General features: G+C 35.2%; 1 protein-coding gene across 17 annotated transcripts in view; it reads right to left on the bottom strand.

Annotated features, from left to right (window-relative positions):
* The window catches only part of ANKRD17 (ankyrin repeat domain 17), a 187,593-nt gene that overhangs the window by 136,683 nt on the left and 26,006 nt on the right, over window positions 1–24,904 (bottom strand). For 3 of the 17 annotated variants that reach the window (XM_070048028.2, XM_070048032.2, XM_070048033.2), the window contains exon 1: window positions 6,442–6,585. The exons of 6 other annotated variants lie outside the window; for them this stretch is intronic. In XM_070048028.2, the coding sequence (XP_069904129.1) occupies window positions 6,442–6,495 (54 nt within the window). In that variant the 5' untranslated portion in view covers window positions 6,496–6,585. Of the gene's footprint in view, window positions 1–6,441; window positions 6,591–18,866; window positions 23,354–24,904 lie in introns of those variants that run through there. 8 more of the 17 variants (XM_051820222.3, XM_070048029.2, XM_089302648.1 and 5 more) reach the window with 6 other exon arrangements.

Here is a 24,904-nt window from a genome sequence, read left to right as displayed (position 1 = left end):
ATAACACTTAATTATTCAACCTTGAGTACATGATTTTTAATATCCTATGTAACAAAGTGGGAAGCACTTCTGCACATCTACATATGATTGTTGTAAGTAAAACACCTGTGCAAATAAATTCTGAACCAATCCTCCTTTTTCTTAGAATATCTTTTTTTTTTTTTTTTTTTTTTTTTTTTTTTAACAGGCAGAGTGGACAGTGAAAGAGAGAGAGAGACAGAGAGAAAGGTCTTCCTTTGCCGTTGGTTCACCCTCCAATGGCCGCCGCGGCTGCTGCGCTGCAGCCGGCACACCGCGCTGATCTGATGGCAGGAGACAGGTGCTTCTCCTGGTCTCCCATGGGGTGCAGGGCCCAAGCACCTGGGCCATCCTCCACTGCACTCCCTGGCCACAGCAGAGAGCTGGCCTGGAAGAGGGGCAACCAGGACAGAATCCGGCGCCCCGACCGGGACTAGAACCTGTTGTGCCGGAGCCGCGAGGCGGAGGATTAGGCTAGTGAGCCGTGGCGCCGGCCAGAATATCATCTTTTCTTAAGACAGATGATGATTATTCAGACCTACTGGTAGGTATTGTCTCAAAAATGAATGAAGTGGGCCTGTTGTTAAGAAAAAAAAAAATTCACATTCTTTGTTGTCAATGATAGCATTAAAGCTTTCAAGCAGACTTTGGAAAATTTGTATGTGACACTATGGATGAGATAGCTTCCAAGTTTTTTTTGACTTTTCTGAGCTCAGTGGTGATATTAGGTAATGAGATTTTAAAATATAATTATAGAACAAAATGAACCCACTTGTGTTATCAAAGAAGAAAATATCTGACCGAACTATTAAAATACTCTCGCCTTTTGTACCCCGCATATCATCATGACACCAAATTTTGGTCAAACTTTTCGCTCAAAATGATCTAATACAATAGACTAAATATAAAGCACATATGAATCTATAGCTATCTTGTGTTTAGGCGGATTTTAAAGTTATACACAAAAATGTAGCACAACTCTTCTCACTAGTATTTTTCTTTTGCAGAAGTTATTAATAAAAATGTTAACAGGTAATGAGCTTAGTATTAATTATTTTAAGTTAGTAAATATGTAAATGTTTTAAAATTTTCTAAATATCAATTTCTAACTGGTAAATACTGATATAACCACCATAAACAAAATCTGTGTCCTTAATAATTTAGGATAAAAGAATCTTAATACCAAAAACATTAAAACTGTCGCGCTAATCTACTCTGAGACTCAATATCTGATGTCAAATGGAGGATGACAATACAGGAATAATCAACATAAGTATAATGTAAAACGTATTTCATCATTTTTAAAATAATTAAGTGTTAACTTATATTTTGTGCTATGCTAAAGGTCTATACAAATTGCCTCATTTATCTCCTACAAGCCTTGTACGAAGGGAGTACTTACCCCCAACAGAATCATTCTGGATTTAAAACAATGGGAAGCACTTGGCACAGTCCCTAATCCCTCTATGTACCGAAACTTAAAGTTAATGATAGCTAATATGGTAATTATTACTGCCACCATAAAACTGCCCAATTAAACACATATCCAGGTAGTTAGAAGCCTGATTCCATCCAAGATCAAATTATTAAAGGCCAATATTACTTCCAAAGTCATGAAATCAAAAGCTGTTCATATGACAGACTAACATTTATGCACACCTCATGAAAGGCCTTGGTATGAAATTTGGAGGATACATACTAAACAAAAGCAATCATTAATCATGGCTTTGATTCTTATCAATTTTGCCGCAATCAAGTCACTTATCAGATGCGGATACATGGAGATAATAACTGGTGAAGATCTTTTCTAATTCATAATCCATAGCATGCATTAATGACTACACTATGAGGAATCAATGTAGGACGATAGACATATTGGACAGGCTAACCTTTACTTTCATGTAAGACTAATAGATCAATTAACATATTTCTAGTTATACCAGCTTTTTATAAGCTTTTCTGAAGCTTCCATATTTCAACAAAACATCAGTTTTGTTTACAGGGATTATTAACATAAGTATGTCTTTGAAACAGGTTCTATTATTCCCCTAATGTATTCTTCGAAAGTTGGTGTATGAAAATCATGTTGCAACTTCTACCCTACCCTTTCAAGATAAACTATGCTTTCAAGTGAGTATTCACACAGCATAGTATGTTGGTATGACATGAAAATATTTATCTGGAGTTTATGTAGGTGGGTGTGGTGTATGTAATATACTTACATATAACTTTTAAATATAGAAAACTCCTTGAGAACAAAAAATGAAAATGGTATCCAAAGAATGTTGCTGCAGCCCCATACCCATAAATACACAACACATAATGCATAAAAAAGCCAACCCTAAAGGTAATTAAAATTCTGAAAGCATGAAGGGTATCAGTTTTGTGGAGCACTGCTGATAACACGAATTTCAAACTATTTGGATGGGAACCAATAAATTAAAAAACTAATATTCACACAGGCATTCACAAGCATGCTGAATTCAAGATAGTGTAAAATACCAATGCAGACACTTGTTCTGCACTTTTACCTCTGTGAAGGAAAATTAGCTGGAGTAATTTCACTGAATTTTAAGTACCTAGCACAATGAAGATAAACTCAATAAAGATCTGAATGAAATTACAATATTCAATCCTTCCAACAAAGTTCACTTTGAACCCAAAACCTCTTAGTGAATGGAAAATATTATTTCTATTAACTCAAATTATTTATAAGTATAGCTATACACTTCAGTCTCTACGTCAACTTATACTTTGTCCTAAGAACTGCTTCAACTCATCCTACTGAAAATGTCACTATCTTTACAAGACACACAGAACTTCAGAAATTCATGGAAGACTCACTGGTGTAATATAAAAATGATATGTATTACATAAGCCAATGTATTTAAAGAATAAAATATAGCAAGTACCGTTAAAAGAGTCTACTACATGAGACTTGATATCTTTATCAAAAGTAATTTTTATTATAAAAACAAACTGGAGCAGGAATTACCTATTGACCATTAGTCCATAATCTCAACAAATTAAAAGCAATTACTAGCTTTCTGTGATATCTTTCAATGTTATTTTAAAAACAAAAACAGAACACTCATGTCAAGATAAATACAGAGCAAGAAATGATTTAGTTAACACATATGCTTAATTTGTTTAAATCTGATCACTATTTCAGTTCCAGCATAAAGGGGTCAGTCAAATCCGCAATCCACTGTCCATAGGAAGTTAGGCTTTTACTTTACTCACTGAAACTCCAACATGAACTATAGCTGAAACTACAAATCCTGACTTTAGCTGATGAAGAACAAGACTGCACGTGTCATTACTAAATATTATAAATACTCTATTTCCATAAAATGCTGATTTTTAAAAATAAAAAATGTATCAAACAGTATACCCTAAACAAAGTATTCTGAAATTAAGTAAAATTGAAAGATCTAATTTCCTGTCAAGATTTCTAAGACCGTATTTAAATAAATACTGGTTCAATTATAAATAATAGAACGTATAGTAATCAAGTTTTTAAAATACTCTCCTTTATGATTAATATTTTGTTAAAATAAGCCTATACATAAACTCCAGGGGTCATGGAAATTTGGGATATAAAACGAAAAAAATTTGCGACTTTTTCTTCTTATCAATCCTTCTAAATTCGATTAAGACATACTACTACATAACTTAGATTATCAAAATCTTAAAGTTACAACCATGTGTCAGGAAAAATTATGTAAATCAAACAAGACAAATTTTAGCCCTTTTTCTATTTTCTGTATTTGGTTTTTACAAAAGGTGGGCAGAAGAAAAAAAAACACTTTGCCTATTCTGGTTTATAGAAGAAAATTACTTTTTCTAGATTATTTGAATAATTTAAATAACTAATTCACTTTATCCAATTCACTCCTCTAGGTAATTGAAAAGCAATGATATAAGTTCAAACAAAATATTTTCTAGTTTTATCATAAATTTTAAAAGCATAGTATTTTACTTCAGATTTTAAACGCAGGTTAAATACATGTGCGTACATACAATGAATAATCAGTTTAAAAGTTAAACCACAACACTGTGAGAATTACTCTATACTACAATTATGATAGTTTTCTTTTTACTAGAATTTAGTAAGAATATATTTTAAAAATATCATTTAAAGAACTAAATTACAAAGATAAAAACAGGATTCCAATGCTTATTTAATATGAATAGTCATGATCTACATAAAATTCCACATGCTCAATAAGTAAACTCACAAAGGTAAACATCTTAGTAAACTTCAAATAGCTCAAATTTAGACACAAGAAAATTTTCACTGTGGTATGTTACTCATTATTCATTATTGGACTTTATGTAAGGAGTTATCCCCTTAAATAAAAACAAATATTTTTCTGGAAGATTCATTATGTAATATATTTATTTTCAGTGTAACATACTTTAGAAATGGGACATTTAGGTTTAGAGAGGTAGAAAATTTATTCTTTGTAGTTTTGTTTTTAACATGAGGTCATCAGGAGTACTTGCAACTTTGGAAAAAAAGCTTGTCACACTTAAAAAATTTGCACATTTAGTCTGTCAACAACTGACAAATCCTCAATTAAATCCAATAATATTTTAAATAGAGAAAAAACGACTCACTTAGCATGGTTTAATGCAACAGGTATAAAAAAAGATTAAGGAAGACTGAAAATTAGGACAACTAAAATTATAGATGTTATTTTAGTAGCTGATAACAATGAATAAATTAGATAATACAAAAAAACTTGACAAATAATCTCAATGGAAATAATAATAAGCCAACTGTTTAAAGACCATATTTTAAAAATCTATAATTAAAACATAAACTATGCTCAAGTGTTTCTAAAATCTGTTAGATGCTGAAATTTTAAGACCAAGGAAAATTGTGAAAGACTTATAAAAAATGTTACAAAGTACATTTCTTTAAAATTCAAAGCAAAAATTTTAAACAGCAAGTTAAAATGTGTCATTACAACTCTATAATCTAATTATAATTGCTTAAACCAAACCAATAAAAAGTCATGTGACCACTCTTAATTACTAAGGTCCCTGATGAAAGCAAGCACATACCACTATTTAAATAGTTAACTTCACTACATCATTTAAAGGAAACTCACTAATAGCATCAAAGTTAAGTGTGTTTGTGTGTGTGTATGGAGGGGGAAAGAATGGAAAATACATGATTGTACTCAGACAATAGCTTTTAGGAAAAAGCGAAAGAGTATGTTGGCAGGTGTCTACAAGAGGTAGATAATACAATGGAATCAGTTTTCATTCTGCAGAACAACCAGAAGACTTGCTGCAATGTCAGCTCCAAGCACACACTGAGGACTCCAGAAAATGCTCATTGATCATGCAGCACTTTATAATGCGCATAGCCTTTTTTTCCTCCTGCTAACCCCGCCTAGCTAGCCTTTGCAGTTTCTTTCCCCAAGCCCTCTCCCCACAATAGAAACTGTGCCTGAAGACAGTAGAATAGTTTATAAATTATCCTAACAATATAGGTACCAGGAATACCACTTAACACCAACAGTCTCTTCATCTGAATGAGCCAGTTTTTTTTTCCTTAATAAGGAAACAAACAAAAAATTAGCCTACAGCTCCAAAGAGAATGGAATTTAAATATCTATATTCATAAATACAGACTTTAGTAATACACTACAGCCAAGACCAAAATCAATTACTTTCACTTCGACATGTATTCCCTGAACTGATTAATACTCAAATTGTTTCTTAATACACTGATACAACCAGACCCAAAAAGACCTATATATATATATATATATATATATATATATAATTCTTATGATTCAAATTGCAGAAATTTTTTATTGATAGCTTTCTAGCATTGGTGTCCTAAATTTTAGGGTTTTTAACATTTTTAATTTAGCAATTTATTTTTGAAAAGTCACATGAAAAACCTAGAAGCATGGTGTACCAGTTAAATTAAGCAATTAGACTGATATATATATGCTTAGCTTAAAGCTAAAGTAGCCAGTTGTTTTTAATAGTTAACTGTAAGCACTGCCTTAGGCTTAGGTATGTAAATGAATTCTAAGACATATGATACTTAACCTACTCAAAGCTGCTTTGCAGACCCCACCTTCTAAATGAGTTAATCTAAAGGTCACCACGAGCACAAGGCTTTTTATTAAGTCGAGCCCCACCTCCCCTTTTTTCCCACAAAACATATAATTCATGCAACATGAAGTTTAAACAAAAATAATTCCAGACTTCTTTAGTATCATGTGAACAAGACTGACACATTCTCACACAGAACAAGGTCTGACCGTGTCTTGCTTTTATGCTCTGCCTGTCTGCTCTCTCTTCTCTAATCTATTCATCTGTAAAATCATTCCGGCAGATAAGATTTCTTTGTTCAGATTTCAACTTTCATTTCATTTACAAACCTAGCCCTACCTCAAGAATGTCTTCTAGAACATATGCTTCCATTTCAGCCGCTGTCTCCACCATGTTTTATCAAACTGCCATGTTTCTTACTGCACTATGATTAGATCATTGCCAGCAGGAACACTCCTCTGTGTCAGCAAGGGAACAGGAAATGGAATGTTCTATTACATGCCTAAAGCAGCTTAGCTGTTCACTAGCCAGGCATCTACCAAAAGAGCAGGGGGTGACTCACTGTGTATTTTTTAAAGACACAGCAGCTCTATTCCAAAGCAAACTTCTATCAAGTAATTTCAACAGACAAAATAAATAAAATCTCTTATTTTACAATGCCAAATGTTAAAATCCTAAAATTTCAACAAAGGAATAATATGTATTTTTTTAAAAGCTATTTAACCCGTCTGGCTTTCTGGTTTGAACAAAAGAGGTTGAAGTGAGTTACGCAGCAATTCAGCAATTTATCCTTAGTAAAGCCTTGCAGTGAGATTAATGGCTGTATCAAAGAAGGAGGCAAGACAAGACAACGAAAACTTAGGAATTTGCTACAACATTCAAATGTATACTGTAACAGAACATTATTATAGTTATTGATGTGACAGTGTCAAAAACAACCACTAATGTAGATGTTTTTAAATGCAAAATGGTTTTCTACAAACTGATCTGTCTGTAGTTAGCCACAAGAAATAGATTAACATTTAGCTAATTTACAAATTCCTAAAGCAAGACATTACACACCATGGTATATTCATTTTCTAATAGTATTTTTAATTGCATTTACTAATCAAAGAAATGATCTGTTTATCCCTTTCTTGCCAAAAACTCTGGAGGAGAAAAATTATTCCAGTCAAATGAAATTCACGATTTCTATATCTGGATCATCAAACAGCAAAGAGAATAACTGATTGTAGAGTCAATTTATATTTCTAATTGATCCTGTTTAGCAAAACTTGTTAGATTGTAAAATTTCTTCCTTACACAATCTTGAATATGAAAAATGTCCTAGAAAAGAAATAATACTTTATGCTCTCTGGTATTAACAAAATTACTCTACACTTGTATGAGTGCCACACAAGCTGAATTAGAATTATTCAACTCAATGTGCAGATTAAAAAATCCGTAATTCTAAAGTGAACAGTTCATCTAGCCTAACTTTTCTTAACCCAGGGTGAATGCTTGACCCAGTGGTTAAAATCACCATTTGGAATTCCTGTATTCTTTATCAGAGCTCCTGGTGTTAAGTCTCTACCTCTCTGCTTCTGATTCAACTTCCTGCTAACACACATTCTGGGAAACAGGGGATACTGGCTCAAGTATTTGGGTCTCCACCACTCGCTGGATTTTTTCCCACCTTTGGCCTGGCCCAGCCCTGGCTGCTGCAACCATTTGGGAAATGAATCAGCAGGCAAAAGTTAATTCTCTCTCTCTCTCTCTCTCTGTAACTCTTTCAAATAAATAAATAAGTCTTAAGGGGGGGGGGGAGTGGAATCATGAAAAATTGGTAGAACTAATAATAATGAATTAATACATACAGCCAAATATTATCTGAGAAAAGCGATAAAGTAAACAACTTGCTGGTAAGATCTCTGCAAAGCAATGTCATTCTTTAGAATAAGATTTTGGAGGTCTCTTTGACCTCAATTCATAAATCCAAAAAACTGAATAATATCTGTTCAACTTAAAATACCTAATGTATATCTAGGAACTATTCTACCTGCAGTCAACAAGACAGATAAGATTTTTTCTTAAAAGCTTTATATGAAGACCAAATGAGATAGTCCCTACTACACAGTGACTGATTGATGTTTAGAAGGTACTCTTACTGTGTCAGGCAACAGATGAGGTTTTTATTTATTTTTTATCAGAAAGTTAAAGAGAGAGATCTTCCATCTGCTCATTCACCCCAACAAATGCCCACAGCAGTCAGGATTGGTTCAGGCCAAAGACAGGAGCTGGGAACTCAATCTGGGTCTCCCATGTGGATGGCAAGGATCCAAGTACTTGAGCCATTACCTGCTGCCTCCCAGGGTGTGTATTACCAGGGAGCTGGAATCAGAAGCAGAGCCAGGCCTGAAACCCAAGCATTTGGATACAGGATGCAGGCAAACAAAGTGGCATATTAACCACTGTGCCAAATATCCACCTCTAGTTCTTGTTGGTTTTTAATAATGTGTTATTTAACCTTCATAATAAGCAGCTATGTGATAATTTAAAATAAGGTTAGTAAGTACATTGTGCTTAATATATACCATTTTAAATGCTTTGTATACATTAACTAATTTAATTATCTCAAAAAACCCAACAGGTGCTATTATCTCCATTTTGCAAAAGTGAAAACTGGGTCATGGAAAGATGTTAAGCAACCTGCCCCATTATTTCCAACTAGACAAATCAAGGTGAAGAGCTATGATGTGAACTCAAGCAGTTGGCTCTAGATTCCATTCCAAGAATCATCTATAATATTTCCTCAGGTATATTATTCTCATTTTATAGATAAGGAAACCAATTATATAGCACAGTAAAATCAAGATTCAAGGGCTGCACTGTCCAAGTTCAAAGACTATGAGGAATTAATGGCAAACACTTTCCAAATCCTTTATCTGATATAAAATTGATCCCCCTAAGAGTTGAGTCAATCAAAACATTAATTCTCAGCCCTTCCCTTCTGTTTAAATTATGGTGAGCTTCTTTATGCTTTCTGAAAATTACTAAGTATTTAATAATAAATATTGTGGTTTTCCTACAGAATTATCAGTGCTTATTTACCATTTATCATCTGCCTTGCAATGTCGTGTCTACCAATGCATGGCCAGGGTCAGCAATCTCTTGCATAAAACAGGCACTTAAGTATTTGCGGAAGCAACACAAACATAAATGAATAAAAAAATCATCTGGGGCCAGCGCTGTGTTGCAGCGGGTTAAAGCCCTGGCCTGAAGTGCCAGCATCCCATATGGGGGCTATTTCGAGTTCTGACTGCTCTGCTTCTAATCCAGCTCTCTGCTTTGGCCTGGAAAATCAGTAGAAGGTGGCCCAGGTCCTTGGGCCCCTGTACCCATGTGGGAGACCTGGAAGACTCCTGGCTCCCAGCTTCAGATCAGCGCAGCTCCAGCTCTTGCAGCCAACTGGGGAGTGAACCATCGGATGGAAGACCTCTCTCTCTCTCTCTCTCTGCCTCTCCTCTCTCCGTGTAACTCTTTCAAATAAATAAATAAATCTTTAAAAAAATCATCTGATATTCAACAGTGCATCTTAATCCTTTTTAAATTAGTGAAACCACTAGTAGTAATTTCTGATGACAAAAACATTTGTTTTCTGACTATACCTTTAGATAGCTGAAAGATGATATTTTACGTACTCAATATAAACAGAATCTAATTTTTAAGAGTTCCTGTGAATGGAAATTTATACACATGTCTTAAGTACCATCAGGCTTGAAGTGAGCCATCTTCCAATTCAACCTCAATTTATAGGCAATAAAATTGTCTTCCTATTTGTTTAATATGATTCTCAATAGCAAAAAATCTCTCATTTTTAATGAAAGTATTCAAGTAAAAATTGAAGTTAAAAAAACTGTATAAATGTAAACAAAAACACAGAACTATTTTTAAATCATAAAAAAAGTACTGATTGAAATGAAATTCCAATGTCCAAAATGAAGAGAGAAGTCCTCCCCACACCAAAAAAAAAAAAAAAAAAAAAAAAAAAGGAGACAGAAGAGCCTTTATAAATACCAAGACTGGATAAAAAAAAAATCTTTTAAAATTTACAATTTTATTTAGGACCCGAACTGCTATCTTTGAACCAAGAAAAAGAAAAGAACAAAAACAAAAAACAGGTAGAAATGTGTTGAAAAGCAAGTAATTCTATTTTTTACAACTTAACAGTTTGTTGATATTTATTACCCTCACATAAAACATTTCTTTATTGTGAGGTCTCAAAATCTGCATATTTGAACCAAATAAGGACAGATATCTGTTGGTAGGACAAATGTAATGATTTTAGCTACCCACAAAAAAGATTACTAGAAAAAATTCTTAAGTTTCACCCCTCAAAATGTGTGAAATCTTATTACTATATAGTTCTACTTTTCTCTTTACTACTCTGTGATCTACAGTTTAGCAAAAACAAGAAATCCACCTGTGAAACAGCCTAGACCAAGTATGAATGATTGACAGATATTAAAGATTTAAGTAGAATTTAAATTAAAAGGCTAACACAGTCTAGTAAAATTTCTCAATTATTATTTTAAAAAAATCCACATCTCCATGATTTTAACTTTCTCCTAAATCAGTCATGCTATAAAAAAACCGAGGGTTCTAGATGTACAGATAGCTAATGTAGCACAGTAATATTCTTTTCATTATACTCTTTTTTTTTTTAAATTAACTTTTTAAAATTCATTAAAGTAATGAATGTACCTGCAAAACATTCATAGTATAAAAGACAATACATACAGGGAAAAGCAACCTCTCAACAACTACTATAAGGCAAAACTATTACAGAAATAACCTACATATTTCAAATAAATCTTGGTGGAAGATTCTTTTTTTCTTTTTTAATACAAATGGAAGCATACTATGCATACATTTGACTCTCTTCAGCTGTGGGTTAGACTATCCAAATGCCCAGAAAGAGGCAGGACTGGGTCAAGGCAAAGCAAGCAGCCAAAGAGCCATAGAACTAGGAACACAATTCCAGTCTTAAATGTGGATGACAAAAATCCAGTTACTTGAGCCATCACAACTGCCTCTCAGGGTCTACATTGCCAGGAAGCTGGGTTCAAGAGCCAGAGCTGGAACTTGAACATATGTATGTGTAGACACATGCATCTTCACAATACCAAATGCCCATACTTCATGGAAAATTATTTAGATTACATAGATTTATCTTTTTGATTTGTGTCAGCTACAAATTTTCACTAAAGAACTATATAATAATTAATCAGGCCACTATGATAGGCATACATACACATGACCAAATATAACTGTTCGGTAAATTTCTTGATAGGTATATGAATTTAAAATTTTAACAGATGTTATCAAATTGCTCTATATAAAATTCAACTGTATGGACAATGAATGGGACCACCTTCTTCTATACAATATATAAATTAACACAAGTCTACTAAACAAAAATCCAGATCTAAAATCTGCAATGGTGTTAAATGCATACACCAGTACTTATCTTAATTCTTCATTACTTTCACATTTAAAGGAATCTCAAATCAAAGTTATATCTCTTTTCATCTAAGTCCTGTCCTTAACCAAAGAAATTAACAGAAATTCATTCACTGACAGATTAAGAACTTCACCAGATTATTGTTAAAAAAAAAAAAAGAAAAAAATGCCACAATGCAGAGTATATCTATGGACGCAGCTGGAGAAAGGAAAGTTATCTAGTTTCTTTAAAAAAATCCAACTCTACGAAAACAAATTCCATACAAGATTTAATGGATTCTTAAACAGAGGAATAAATAGTAATAGATGTTTCAGCCAGAATTTACTTTTCAAAGTCCAGAATTCTTTGGAAAATATTTGGGTATTTTCTTACTAAGTAAATTAGCATTGATAGAAATACTTATTTCTTTGCCTTCCATATTTACTTTAAGAAACTGAAAGAGTAAGGAGAGGGCAAAGAGGAGATGGAGAGAAGAGAAAGAAGAGAGGAACAGAGAGGGAGAGAGATCTTCCATTTACTGGTTTAATCCCCAAATGCTCATAACAGGAACTGAACCAGACTGAATCCAGGAGCCAGGAACTACATCTGGGTCTCTCACACTGCACATTAATTTTTAAGTTACTCATTTTGAAAGCACGAAATTCTAAAGTAAACCTTCCACTATTTATATATACATAAAAACTAAATATACGTACATATATATACACAGTCAATATATACTAAGAAGAAAACAGGGCCACACGTGAAGATTTTTATTAACACAGATAGCACTAAACAGTTTTCAGTTCCTTGACATATAAGCATCCTAAGTATGATTTTAATAATATTTTAAAATAAGAATAAACTTTCACTACAACCGGCCAAAGAGAGATGTTAGATATGCTTCCACTTCTAGCAGAACATCTAAAACACTTAGGTAACAAGGATTAGGTTAATAAAATGTAAGGATTAGATAGTAGTATATATTTTAAATATATATGTAGACTGGTATGTATTATTTTATATTATTTATATTCTGCTTTAAATATTTAGGAACATCTAAGAATATTAAATATATCTTAAAATAATTCATCTTATTGCTCAAACAAGATGTTTTCAAGGCTAATCCTATAAAAAGCTACTAAACTTTTTTGAAAGATCATTATTATTTTGATAATTACATAAATATTTTCTGAGTGCATACTAGGCAGCAAACACACAGATAAAACCAGTCTCTTCAAAAGTCTCTAATCTAGAAGAAATCAATTTAACAATGTTTAACACTAAAATCTTCAATGACTTTTTCCTTTGTCTAATATAAACCCTTCCATTCTTCTCTAAAACAACTAATAAAACCTGATATTCAACTTACAACAATAAAGGTAATTATATATTCAAATATAAAGCATTTCATCCAGATGTGTCCTATGGAATACAAGCATAGTCTTGTCCAAATATAAGTAGCACCCTAAACAAAGTAAGAAACAATGCAGCTGGCCCCTCTTTTCACATCCCCATTCATAGTTGTGTCTATTGGTCACTTGCATTTGTTGTCTCTACCCATGATGGGTCACACCATGAATGCATTCTTTTTCCAGTATTTCACAATAGATTCTATGTATACAAAATTGAAAAAATATTTAGTTTGTAGGTCATATTCACCACCCACTTTTTTCTATATTGCACAGTATTTTTAAGTAAGTACATGCATTACAGAAATTACCTATTTTGATGTTTTTCTTTTTTAAATAGGCTAAATCTACTGATGGTACAGCCCTCACAATCTGGTAAGCAACACTTTAATTGGCCTCTGTTCCAAGACAAGTTACCTCCCAACAAAAGAAAATATGTACCCCAATCCCATACACACAGGGGAAGGAAGGCTGAGAATGCAAATTTTAACTACAAGAAAAAGCTTAAATCCAAAGCTAGGGGCCGGTACTGTGGCGTAGTGGATAAAATCGCTACTTGCAGTGCCAGCATCCCATATAGGCGCTGGTTCAAGACCTGGTTGCTCCACTTTCTAACCAGCTCTCTGCTGTGGCCTGGAAAAGCATAAGAATATGGCCCAAGTCCTTGGGCCCTTGCACCCGCGTGGGAGACCTGGCTCCTGGCTTCAGATCGGCACAGCCCCGGCCATTGCGGCCAATTGGAAAGCAAACCAGCGTACGGAAGACCTATTTCTCTCTCTATCTCTCCTCTCTGTGTAACTCTTTCAAATAAATAAATAAATCTTTAAAAAAAAAAAAACAAAGCTAATTCTTTAAAGTCATCAATTTCTACCATACCAGGGAACTGAAGTAACTGCTCTAGGTAAATCAACATAGTATCAAAGGCACAAAAATTATCAGTAGCTATAAAGTATCAAAGGATCTAGGAATTCTATTGCCATTGCCGGCTCTTCTCTGGTTCTTTGATGGTCTAGGGTACCTGACAACAAGCCCAGTCTGGTCTCAAGATATTTGTTGCCACTCTGCTCTTTCTAGCCAAAACTATTCATAACAAACCTCAAATGGTTTGCCTATAAGCAGTTATTTCAACTACCAAGATTGTTCGTTCAAACTCCTAATTCTAATCTATTAAGAAAAACATTGCGGCTGGCGCCGTGGCTCAATAGGCTAATCCTCTGCCTTGCGGCGCTGGCACACGGGGTTCTAGTCCCGGTCGGGGCACCCGATTCTGTCCCGGTTGCTCCTCTTCCAGGCCAGCTCTCTGCTGTGGCCAGGGAGTGCAGTGGAGGATGGCCCAAGTGCTTGGGCCCTGCACCCCATGGGAGACCAGGAGAAGCACCTGGCTCCTGCCTTCGGATCAGTGCGGTGTGCTGGCTGTAGTGCGCTGGCCGCGGCAGCCATTGGAGGGTGAACCAACGGCAAAGGAAGACCTTTCTCTCTGTCTCTCTCTCTGTCCACTCTGCCTGTCCAAAAAAAAAAAAAAAAAAAAAGAGAGAAGAAAAAGAAAAACATTGCATTGAATTGTCTCTATTCACCAAAGACTAGGCCTAGAACTGCAAAATGGGGTACTATACCATTACCTTTTCCATTAACCTGATTCTGCCCACAGATAGAAGATCTTCAGATGCCTTCACATGAAGAAAACCTCAGAGCATGACCGGGATTTTCCATTCACTATATCTAAAAACCACCTCTTGGGTCAATATGATGGTATCTCATACCACATCTATATTAGAAGTAATGTTACAATTACTTCCAACTTTCTCCACAAATTTCAGGTACCCAGTTACTAACAAATCTTTAACAAAAACCAACTATAAGAAAACAGCAATATTTACCAACTCTCATATGTTTGATAAATATCCTGCTAGTATTCTTTATGGAACCACATCTGATCCACATTCATCTTTCCATACCCATTTGTTACTACAAGTATTTTTTTAAAAGTCTATCCACTCTCATCCTGAGTGAATGAAGGTAGTTAATATTTTTTTTCTTTATTTGACAGTTAGACAGTGAGAAAGAGAGACAGAGAGAAAAGTCTTCCTTCCATTGGTTCACCCCCCAAATGGCTGCGCCGATCCGAAGCCAGAGCAAGGTGCCTCCTCCTGGTCTCCCAGGTGGGTGCAGGCACCCAAGCACTTGGGCCATCTTCCACTGCCTTCTCAGGCCATAGCAGAGAGCTGGACTGGAAGAGGAGCAACTGGGACTAGAACGCAGCGCCCATATGGGATACCAGAGCTGCGGTGGGAGGATTAACCAAGTGAGCCACAGCGCCAGCACTGAAGGTACTTTACCTTATTTTAAGACTAGGCAGTGAGTATCTTATAAAAAATAGTTAATAAGCGTAACTGAGTTGCCAAACATAATTTTACATTTAATATTTGTTTTTACATGCTTGAGGAAACTGTCCTTCCCTTATATATATAAATTTAAATTTCCAGTAAAATGCTTAGTATTTAAAGTATTTGTCATAATTATTTTAAAGTTATACATTTATACAGCTTAACTTTTCAGCACTCCAGCTTGCTTAGAAAAGGACTATAAATAGAACAGCTAGACCTTGGGTTCTTTGTACTTTCAGTCCTTACAGGCTCATATTTAAAGGCTTAAAAAATTTTTTAATTTATAAAAATCAAATCTGAAAAACACAATCTGCTTCCCAAAAGAGTACATTACTGACCTAAACTAAATTTTCAAAAAATATTTTATCAATGTAGAACATAAACAGGATGACAACTTGACTTTACATTGAAGTAGCCTCAAAAATATGATTATTTCTTCCATTCAATACAAACTGTCTGAGGGAGACTCAAAGTTTGTCTTCAATAAAGATGAAAGACATGGAATGCAAGATTAGCCTCATGTTTACAAGAAAAGAGAAAAAGGAAATTTCTATTTCCATCTTCCTTTTTCCAACTTTTCCTGAAGACACAACACATAACACACTCTGTTATCCATGTGCTGTGGCTCTCCTTGATCACTTGACTTTCACCTCAAGGGCAAATCAGGTTTCTAATCCTAGTCTATAGAGAAAATGGCATCTGATATAAATGGAATAGAGGGAAGCAGCATTCAGAATATTCTGATACTTCCAATTTTTTCAGAATAAATTTTAAGAGTTCTCTGTCGAATTTCAGTGAATTAGTATTCACAATCAAAAGTGTCAGCCAGTTAAGATATAATTAGGCACCCTACATAAAATAAACACATTTGTATTTTATGTGACATTCTGATTTCCAGGAATTGATTCCCTTATGATCCCTATTTCTACCTCAGAGTTTCTAAGACCTTGCAATGTATTTGCTTATTGAATAGCAGCATTCTTTTATATATATGCAACATATCTGAAAATTTTTAATACATTACAAATATGATGCACCTACTTCATGTTTTTAAAAACTTCAAAGCCTACAAAGTGACAAGTCTAACATACGTTTTTGTAATCCCACTATAGGGGTGGGAACATTTCTGCTGCCTAGGGCCATTTAGATATCTGTAATATCACTTGCAGGCCGGCTGGCGCCGCGGCTCACTAGGCTAATCCTCTGCCTAGCGGCGCCGGCACACCGGGTTCTAGTCCCGGTCGGGGCGCCGGATTCTGTCCCGGTTGCCCCTCTTCCAGGCCAGCCCTCTGCTGTGGCCCGGGAGTGCAGTGGAGGATGGCCCAGGTGCTTGGGCCCTGCACCCCATGGGAGACCAGGAAAAGCACCTGGCTCCTGGCTCCTGCCATCGGATCGGTGCGGTGCGCCGGCTGCAGCGCGCCGGCCGCGGTGGCCATTGGAGGGTGAACCAACGGCAAAGGAAGACCTTTCTCTCTGTCTCTCTCTCTCACTGTCCACTCTGCCTGTCAAAAAAAAAAAAAAAAAAAATCACTTGCAGGCCATACAAAATTATCGACTTAAAAATCAGCCTGATACAGATTTACTGGATTTCAAGTGACCTGCAGTTGCCCTGGCAAGGCCAGACCAAATGATTTCAGCAGCTGGACATTCCCCACCTGAAGTGCCCTACTCTACCAAAATGGCAATATATTGTTAGCACCGTTTACAGTCTCCTAGTGCAGGTACCTTCTGTTTCTTGATTCACCAATTTTATATACTTGCTGTCAATTAACTGTCCATTGACAAAATGTGCACTGATTGTTCTTTTGTTCCCATCCATCTCCTAAATTTATAGATTATATTTTTATATTGTAAATGTTTGTAATTCATTCTATGTAATAAGCCCGTTCTTATATGTTACATTCCATAAAGTCCATTTTATGTATTTTCTATGTTGATTCTAAAAACTAAAATCTATTGTGCATATATGAGATTAGAGAAACACTAACGACTGAAGAAAATGTAGTTTTATGTCATCTAGATGTTACTGATTGAAAAATAACTGCTCATATATAAAACTCCTAAATTTCCTTCTAGCTTTCTTCAGTTCTTTTTGATTCCCACTGTAACTATCACTGTTTTCTCCTACCTGTTCGCCTCATATCCTTTACCTTAGATTACCTTTTTCATTATATGAAGTATATATATTAATTTTCATTTATGGTACATGGCCTTTCCAAGTGTAAACAAAGTGTGGTCCTTGTAAAATAGTGTGGTTGGGCATACAAAATTTACGTCCAAATCTATTATCCATCCCTTGAACAGTGAGATCACTTCTCCACTGTCTTCAAGCATGCAGCATGGCTGCTAAGAACTAGATTATCTGATTCTCCACATTTTATTCCTTTTGTTTGAGAATAAGTCTGGGATTTTCTTTTTAATTCAGAGTTCTGAAATTTTACCAGCAGTGTCTAGATGTTGATGTTTTTCCATTCATCCTGTTTGGCACTATACAGGCTCTTTCAGTTTGAAAATTCATTACTTTCCTCAGAAAACTTTCTTCAGTTATTTCTTTGACTAGTCTCTCCTTCCAATGGTTTCTGATCTCTGCTGTAAGAACTCACATATATAGATGAAGAAACTTTGTGATGTACTTTCCATACCTCCTAAATTTTGTTTCTCCAGATTTTTTCTTCATTTATGCAGAGAGGTCCTCTTCTTAAGCCGCAACCAACAACCAAGTCTGATTCATGCTAAATTATTATTTAGCCCATCCATCAAAATTTTCTTTATTATTTTCAGAACCTTTACTGGTTCTTTGCCTCTTTTTCAGTGCAGCTATGATTAACTGTCGCAGCATGTTCTTAAATATTAAAAGAAATACATTTTTCTTTGAAGATTTCTTCTGAATTGTATCTGAGGTCAGCTGTTCTTTTGTTCATCTTAATCCTCTTCCATCCTCTTGAGTCACATGTGATTAACTCTATCTGTTTAAATTGTTGAATGAAAGATTTACAGTACAGACAATGTATGGTTTCTCTGAGGCTTCTGGGTTGTTTTCCCCAGTTGGTTCACCTTTAAGTGGGAGAGTAGTCCTATTTAAGCAGGTAGAGCACATGAATAAGCTTCCTAGAAAGGTACCTGGATAGGAAGTCAAGCTGGCTGGGAATCGACAAAACTGCTTTTCCCTAGAGTAGCATGTCTTAGTACCTCTACTTCTCTCAAAGATTCCAACACTCAGTGGACATCCTACTGAACTGTTGGTCTACCATTTTTTTTTTTAAGAGGATAGTTCTTAAACTTCAGGTCTAAGGGTAGACACCATTGCCATCAGAGCTATTTCAGCTGGACAAAGGGCAGAAAAGTGGCCCAAATGACCTAGCACTGTAGAAAAGAATTCTTTAAAATTGTCTTCATTTCTACCCAACTGCCCACTATTGTTCTCTGTATTTGTTGACTCCAAGCTTGGAGCCATTCCAAGGTTCCCCTGGGAAAACCTGAGCTTACCTCTAGTATCTTGAGTTCCAGTTTCCTCTGGGACTTTGCTGTCAATCCGATTCCGTGAACTTTCTATCTTCTTCAAAATTTCTGGTCCTCTGATGGCAGTACCTGTAGTGGACTGTGAACTGTAATTTTACTGTTCAACATGCTTTCTCCCTGCCCCCTTTTTCTAATAAAATAATCCCTCTTTTTTTTTTTGTGGGGAACATACTCCAAGTGGTATGGACAGAGATGGTTCTTCCCAGCTACCACCTTGGTAGTCACATGGCCCAAGTGTGGCTACAATATCCCTTCCCCTCTCCTTTAACTAACAGTTATTTTTGGCTGAAAACAAAGCTAATACAGAAAAAGTAGAAACCAAAAATATTAACAGAAAAATAGTACCAGTGATATTATTCAAGTCTGATTCCATCCATATACCTAACCAGGATTTTCCCACTTCCTCACACAAACACACAAGCATACACTAAAGTTATAGAGCTAGAAATAATAACTACAGGACTAATAAAGGCCTTTTGCTCCACTTTAGGATAGTTCAACTAATATAACAATAGCTGTTCCTGCTTTTCAGGATTGTGGTTTAATTCAATTTTCAAACAATATCAATGGGACACAGAGAAAGAGGAAGTTAAAGGCATGTGCTGAATCCACAGTATTTAAGGGAAAAGTTCAGTCAATAACTGTAAAATAAGCCTAAAAAAATTAAATTGTAACTTTACAGTCTGCCAAACATATAATGAGGAAAGAGTTGTAAATTTATTAAGTAGATTTTATCGCTCTTTATGAAACCCATCACTCTTTTAGGGGAAAAAAAAAACAATTATCCCTTAACTAGTTTTTTTCTAAGTCAGGATTCCAATGAAAGAACAGAACAGATCAGAAAGAACATGATGGAAAGAGAGAAGATTGGAAGTGACAAAATTTCCTAATCGATTATTATCTCAAAAAATCCTGGAATAGTTATGGTGCCAACCCATGGAATAAATTCTGTAGCTACTGGAGTGATCACTGGTGCCAAAAGTAAGGAAAGGGATGCTTCCTTTTTCAACTTAGACGTGATAACTCAAAAGAACAATGAACTCTTCAATGAATAAAAGGTACAATCCAGTTCTCCCAACCTAGGGTTCACAATCTGTGGTTCACAGACTTATGTCTCAAGAACTCTATAACTCTCTGAAACAATCTGCAAATTACTCAATGATTTACTTAAATACATTTTATGGGAAAACAGGTGTATAGTTTTTAATGGAAACTAAATTCTATGACCTAAAAAAGGTAAAGAAAACTATATCTGACTAAAAAAAGAACTTCATTCCCGAGTATTATATAAGAATTAAATCCAGAGAAATATCAAAGTACTGCACATCTCCTATGTGTGAGACAGTATGGTATGCTGCATATGTAGACTGTATCCATTCTTTAAAAAAATCCTTTTAAAACAAAATAATTAGCCCCAACATGGATGAAGAAAATTATGTTAAGTAGTAACTTCCTAAAATCACACCATACTAATGCAAGATTCAAAAGCAAGATGCCCACATTTGATTTCAAACTCTTCCCAAACCATGCTTTTTCCAGAAGAAAAAGGAATACAAAGGCAATGCTATTTCAGAATGAAATCTAATTTTTGTCAGGCACAGAAATCAAAAGTACTCACATTTGACTCCTCTTCCTTTATTGTCCTTAAGATTTCAGAAAAAGTGCTTATGGTAGTGAGAACAGGAGGCCCTTACTTTTTGATTAAGATGTATGAATTTCAACATTTAGGTTGCCTAATCTAATGAATGGATCTTGACAAGCTAAGCTATACTTCTGAGCTCCACGCAACACAAGACAATGTTTCTCATGCATAAAAGACAAAAAGCTGTAAAACCAAGCCTGTTTTTCTTCTCTTGGCATAAAAGACGAGAGGATCTGGTGAAAAGACTAAATGCCGGCAGTACTGCTTCAGATGAAGATCTTCCACATATTAAGGCACATTCACAAATTAAAACACAGGAAGGTACTTTTAAAATTCATAGAAAAAACTGAATAAACCTTAAGTATATTTTGGTACAAAAAGTTTTGTGAAATTCATACAGTTTTTCCGTAACATACATTTTCCAAGAACTTGCTGAAGACCCCATGGGCCGACATAATTCAGGTATTGGAATTTGGGTTGGGTTGCATCTGGAAAGCCAAAATGAATGGTGCATCTATGAATGGTGAGACAGAGTCAAAAAACCGAAAAGAAGACAGGCTACAAGTAAAAGAACAGTCCATAAAGAAAGTTAGGAATATGTTTCAAAGGCTCTGAGGTTTAGAAAACAGCGTGACCAAATCTTTGCTTTGATACTTTGCTATTTTATCTAAAACCTTAGTATTACTTACTAAACCTGTAACAGAGAAGTCATAGGAATATGGTTTGCTTTACCATTTCCAGGAAAGGAGCTAAGAATCAAAAGAAAGAGGTACCTTTCCCAATACTCTTACCTCTCCCTCTTTTACAGTATGATAAAGTACTATACTATATATTTTGTAAATACTTGAAGTAATTTAAGAATATACTCTAGATTAAAGGTCTAATAAATCCAGAATGTAACCTCACAAGGGCATCTAATACAAGTAACCATCATTTGTGGACTCATTACAGGATCCCACCCCCCTTAGTATGTGCTAATAACAATTCTACCAAAAACACACATCACAACATAACTGAAAAGTTCTATTCATAACCTATAAATTCAGCAAAATACTCAAATGAAATGGAACTGGGAAGAAAAATAATAAACAAACATCTTAATAGTTAGCAGCCCCAATTTCACATGGCTCCATATTTTTCCTCATACTTTAAACAACTAATATTTAGGAAAAAACACTTATGGTTCACAAATGTTTTCACATAGATTATGTCAGCTAATTTCTAATATAGGAATCTCAGAAAGATTTACCTTGCATGTCATAAATACTTGACAATATGAATTAAAAGGTCTATAGAAGGGCCTAAAACAGAATTCTTCACACTTTACATTTTGAGAATCTATTATAAAAGAGGTCATTTAGGAGGTATACATTTTAATTTGATGTTTCAGAAATGGAGGACAGCAAACTGATTTAATCACAATCTATGAGATCACAAGATAAATCACATACATTTTCCCAAGATAAATGCTGCAGAAACAAGATAAAATCGAACTGCACAATATTAACCACTCACTCACACTCAGATAATTTCTTTGAGTCTCTGTGTTGGAACTCCTAATTGTTTCTAGGTTACGACTATTTCTATGTAGTGACCTAGCGGTAGGTAACTACACATAAATTACAGCAAGATCATGGACACTGATCTATAGAGGATCTAAAGGCAAGATGGAACATGTTAGTGAACTCTACAATTTATACAAAACATACTTCTTGAGAAATTATTGAGGAAGCCATAAAAGGGTAATAAGCAGGCAGTGGAGATGAGGGTTAAGAAAGCAGACTTCATGAAATGGACACTATGAGAAATGGTGACTTGATCAGCATAGCTCTGACTGCTAATGGACAACTTAATACATTATCCCTCATAGTATTTTTTTTTGTCTGTTCTACTTAATATGACTGGTTTAATTCTGTAATTATCACACAGTTATTCTTAAGTGTTGAAATTTAACTGAAATGTGATCCCTGTTAAACATAAGAGTGGGAATAAGAGAGGGAAGAGATGTATAATTTGGGACATGCTCGGGCTGACTTGCCCCAATTGGTAGAGTTGGAAACATACCAGGGGATTCCAATTCAATCCCATCAAGGTGGCATGTGCCAATGCCATCTCACTACTCCAAGTGATCAATTTCAGTTCACAATTGATCATAATGAAAGGACTAAGAGTCAAAGTATCTACAAGTCTAGTATCTGCTAACACCAACCGATAGAATAAATAAAGGGGAGAGTGATCCAACATGGGAAGTGAGATACTCAGCAGACTCATAGAATGGCGGATGTCCTAAATAGCACTCTGGCCTCAGAATCAGCCCTAAAGGCACTCGGATCTGGCTGAAAAGCCCATGAGAGTATTTCAGGCATGGAAAGCCAAGACACTCTGGCAAAAAGATCTCTGTGAGTGAGATCCCAGTGGAAAGAACAGGTCTTCAAAGAGGGAGGTGCCTTTCTCTGAAGGGAGGAGAGAACCTCCACTTTGACTATGACCGTGTCTAAACAAGATAAGAGTCGGAGAACTCAAGGGGCTTCCATAGCCTTGGAAACTCATAACTGGTGCATAGGGAGATTACTGATGCCATAAACAGGAGTGTCAATTGGTAAAGTCAACAACAGGAGTCACTGTGCACTTACTCCTCATGTAGGATCTCGGTCCTTAACGTGCTGTACACTGAGGCTTAATGCTATAACGAGTACTCAAACAGTATATTTCACTTTGTGTTTCTATGGGGGTGCAAACGACTGAAATCTTTACTTAATGTACACTAAACTGATCTTCTGTAAAAAAAAAAAAAAAAAAAAAAAAGAAAGAAATTTTCCATTCCCAACTTGACTCTCACTGGGATTAAACATGACAATAGGTCTGATCTGATTTCATCATCATTTTAAAAAAATCATCTATTATTTTTCACTTTATGTTTCTGTGTGGGAGCAAACTGTTGAAATACTTACTTAAGGTATACTAAGCTGATCTTCTGTATATTAAGATAATCGAAAATGAATCTTGATGTGAATGGAAGGGGAGAGGGAGTGGGAAAGGGGAGGGTTGTTGGTGGGAGGGACGGTATGGGGGGGGAAGCCATTGTAACCCATGAGTCGTACTTTGGAAATTTATATTCATTAAATAAAAGATAAAAAAAAAAAAAAAAAAAAAAAAGAAAGCAGACTTCAATGTGAAAATGTCCATGTCTATATTCTATTTCCATCATTTACTCTAATCTTGAGGCAGTTAATTATTCTTTACTCTTAATTTTTCAACTATAAATTGTAGATAATATTATCTATCTCTTAGGAGTTGTGAAGATAAAATAGACATAGTAGACATATAGTAATTAGAACTGTGCCCAGCACACAGTTAAGCACCTACTAGAACATTAGGGTTAAAATTATGCCAACGCCCTGGATTTTATTAACACCTTCAGAGAAGAGGTGATATTTGATTTAGCCCTTAATGGATACAGCAGTCTATAGAAATCGACATAGAGAACAGGGGTTAGAGTTGTGATGTAGTGGATAAAGTTGCTGCCTGCAATGCAGGTATTCTATATGGGAATCAGTTTTGACCCCAGACTTTCCAGTCCAATCCAGTTCCCTGCTAATGGCCTGGGAAAGCAGCAGAAGACGGTCCAATTGTCTGGGACCCTGCCACCCATATGAGAGACCTGAATCAAGTTTCTGGCTCCTGGCTTCAGCCTGGTCCAGCCCAGGCCACTGCAGCCACCTGGAGAGTGAACCAGTGGGTAAAGATTTTTCTCTGTCTTTCCCTCTTTCTCTATAAGTCTTTCAAAAGAAATGCTAAAGAGAAAGAGAGAGAGAGGAAGGGAACAGATATGAAAAGGTCTTGAAAGCTGACATCCAACAGATTCAACACCAGTATAAAGCATTGTAGTTCCAAAAATGATGTCCTCACACATAATAAGATGGAAGTTAGAGAAAAGAACTCATGTACTTTTCTGGTCAACACAATCACCACCGTACTACATCCTACAATAATACAGAAATACTTATACAAAGTACTATATCAAAGATAGTCCACTGCCCATTGTTTATCATGGTATCTGACAAGGGAATACAACACAGTCATTAAAAGGAGTTAGATATGTGTACTCATGTGGAAAAATTTTGTTTACATAAATACATACACACTGATGTGTGAGAAAATTTACATTGAAAGACAGAATTATATACACTTTCACTTTAAAAAGGTTAGGATAAAAAGAAGGAAGACAGTCAACTCTTATTCTATGTCTTCCTTTACTGCTTAAATTTTTACAGTTTGCATTTACAGACAAATAACACTAAAGATTCCTCCAATAAGAAAGGCATTAAGACATCACTTGAGACAATTGTTAGCAATATTGGGA

Source organism: Oryctolagus cuniculus, chromosome 8 (genome assembly GCF_051225735.1).
Source record: "Oryctolagus cuniculus isolate XC-2025 breed Fujian yellow rabbit chromosome 8, ASM5122573v1, whole genome shotgun sequence".
Classification (NCBI taxonomy): domain Eukaryota; kingdom Metazoa; phylum Chordata; class Mammalia; order Lagomorpha; family Leporidae; genus Oryctolagus; species Oryctolagus cuniculus.
This window is presented reverse-complemented; position numbering and strand designations above follow the sequence as displayed.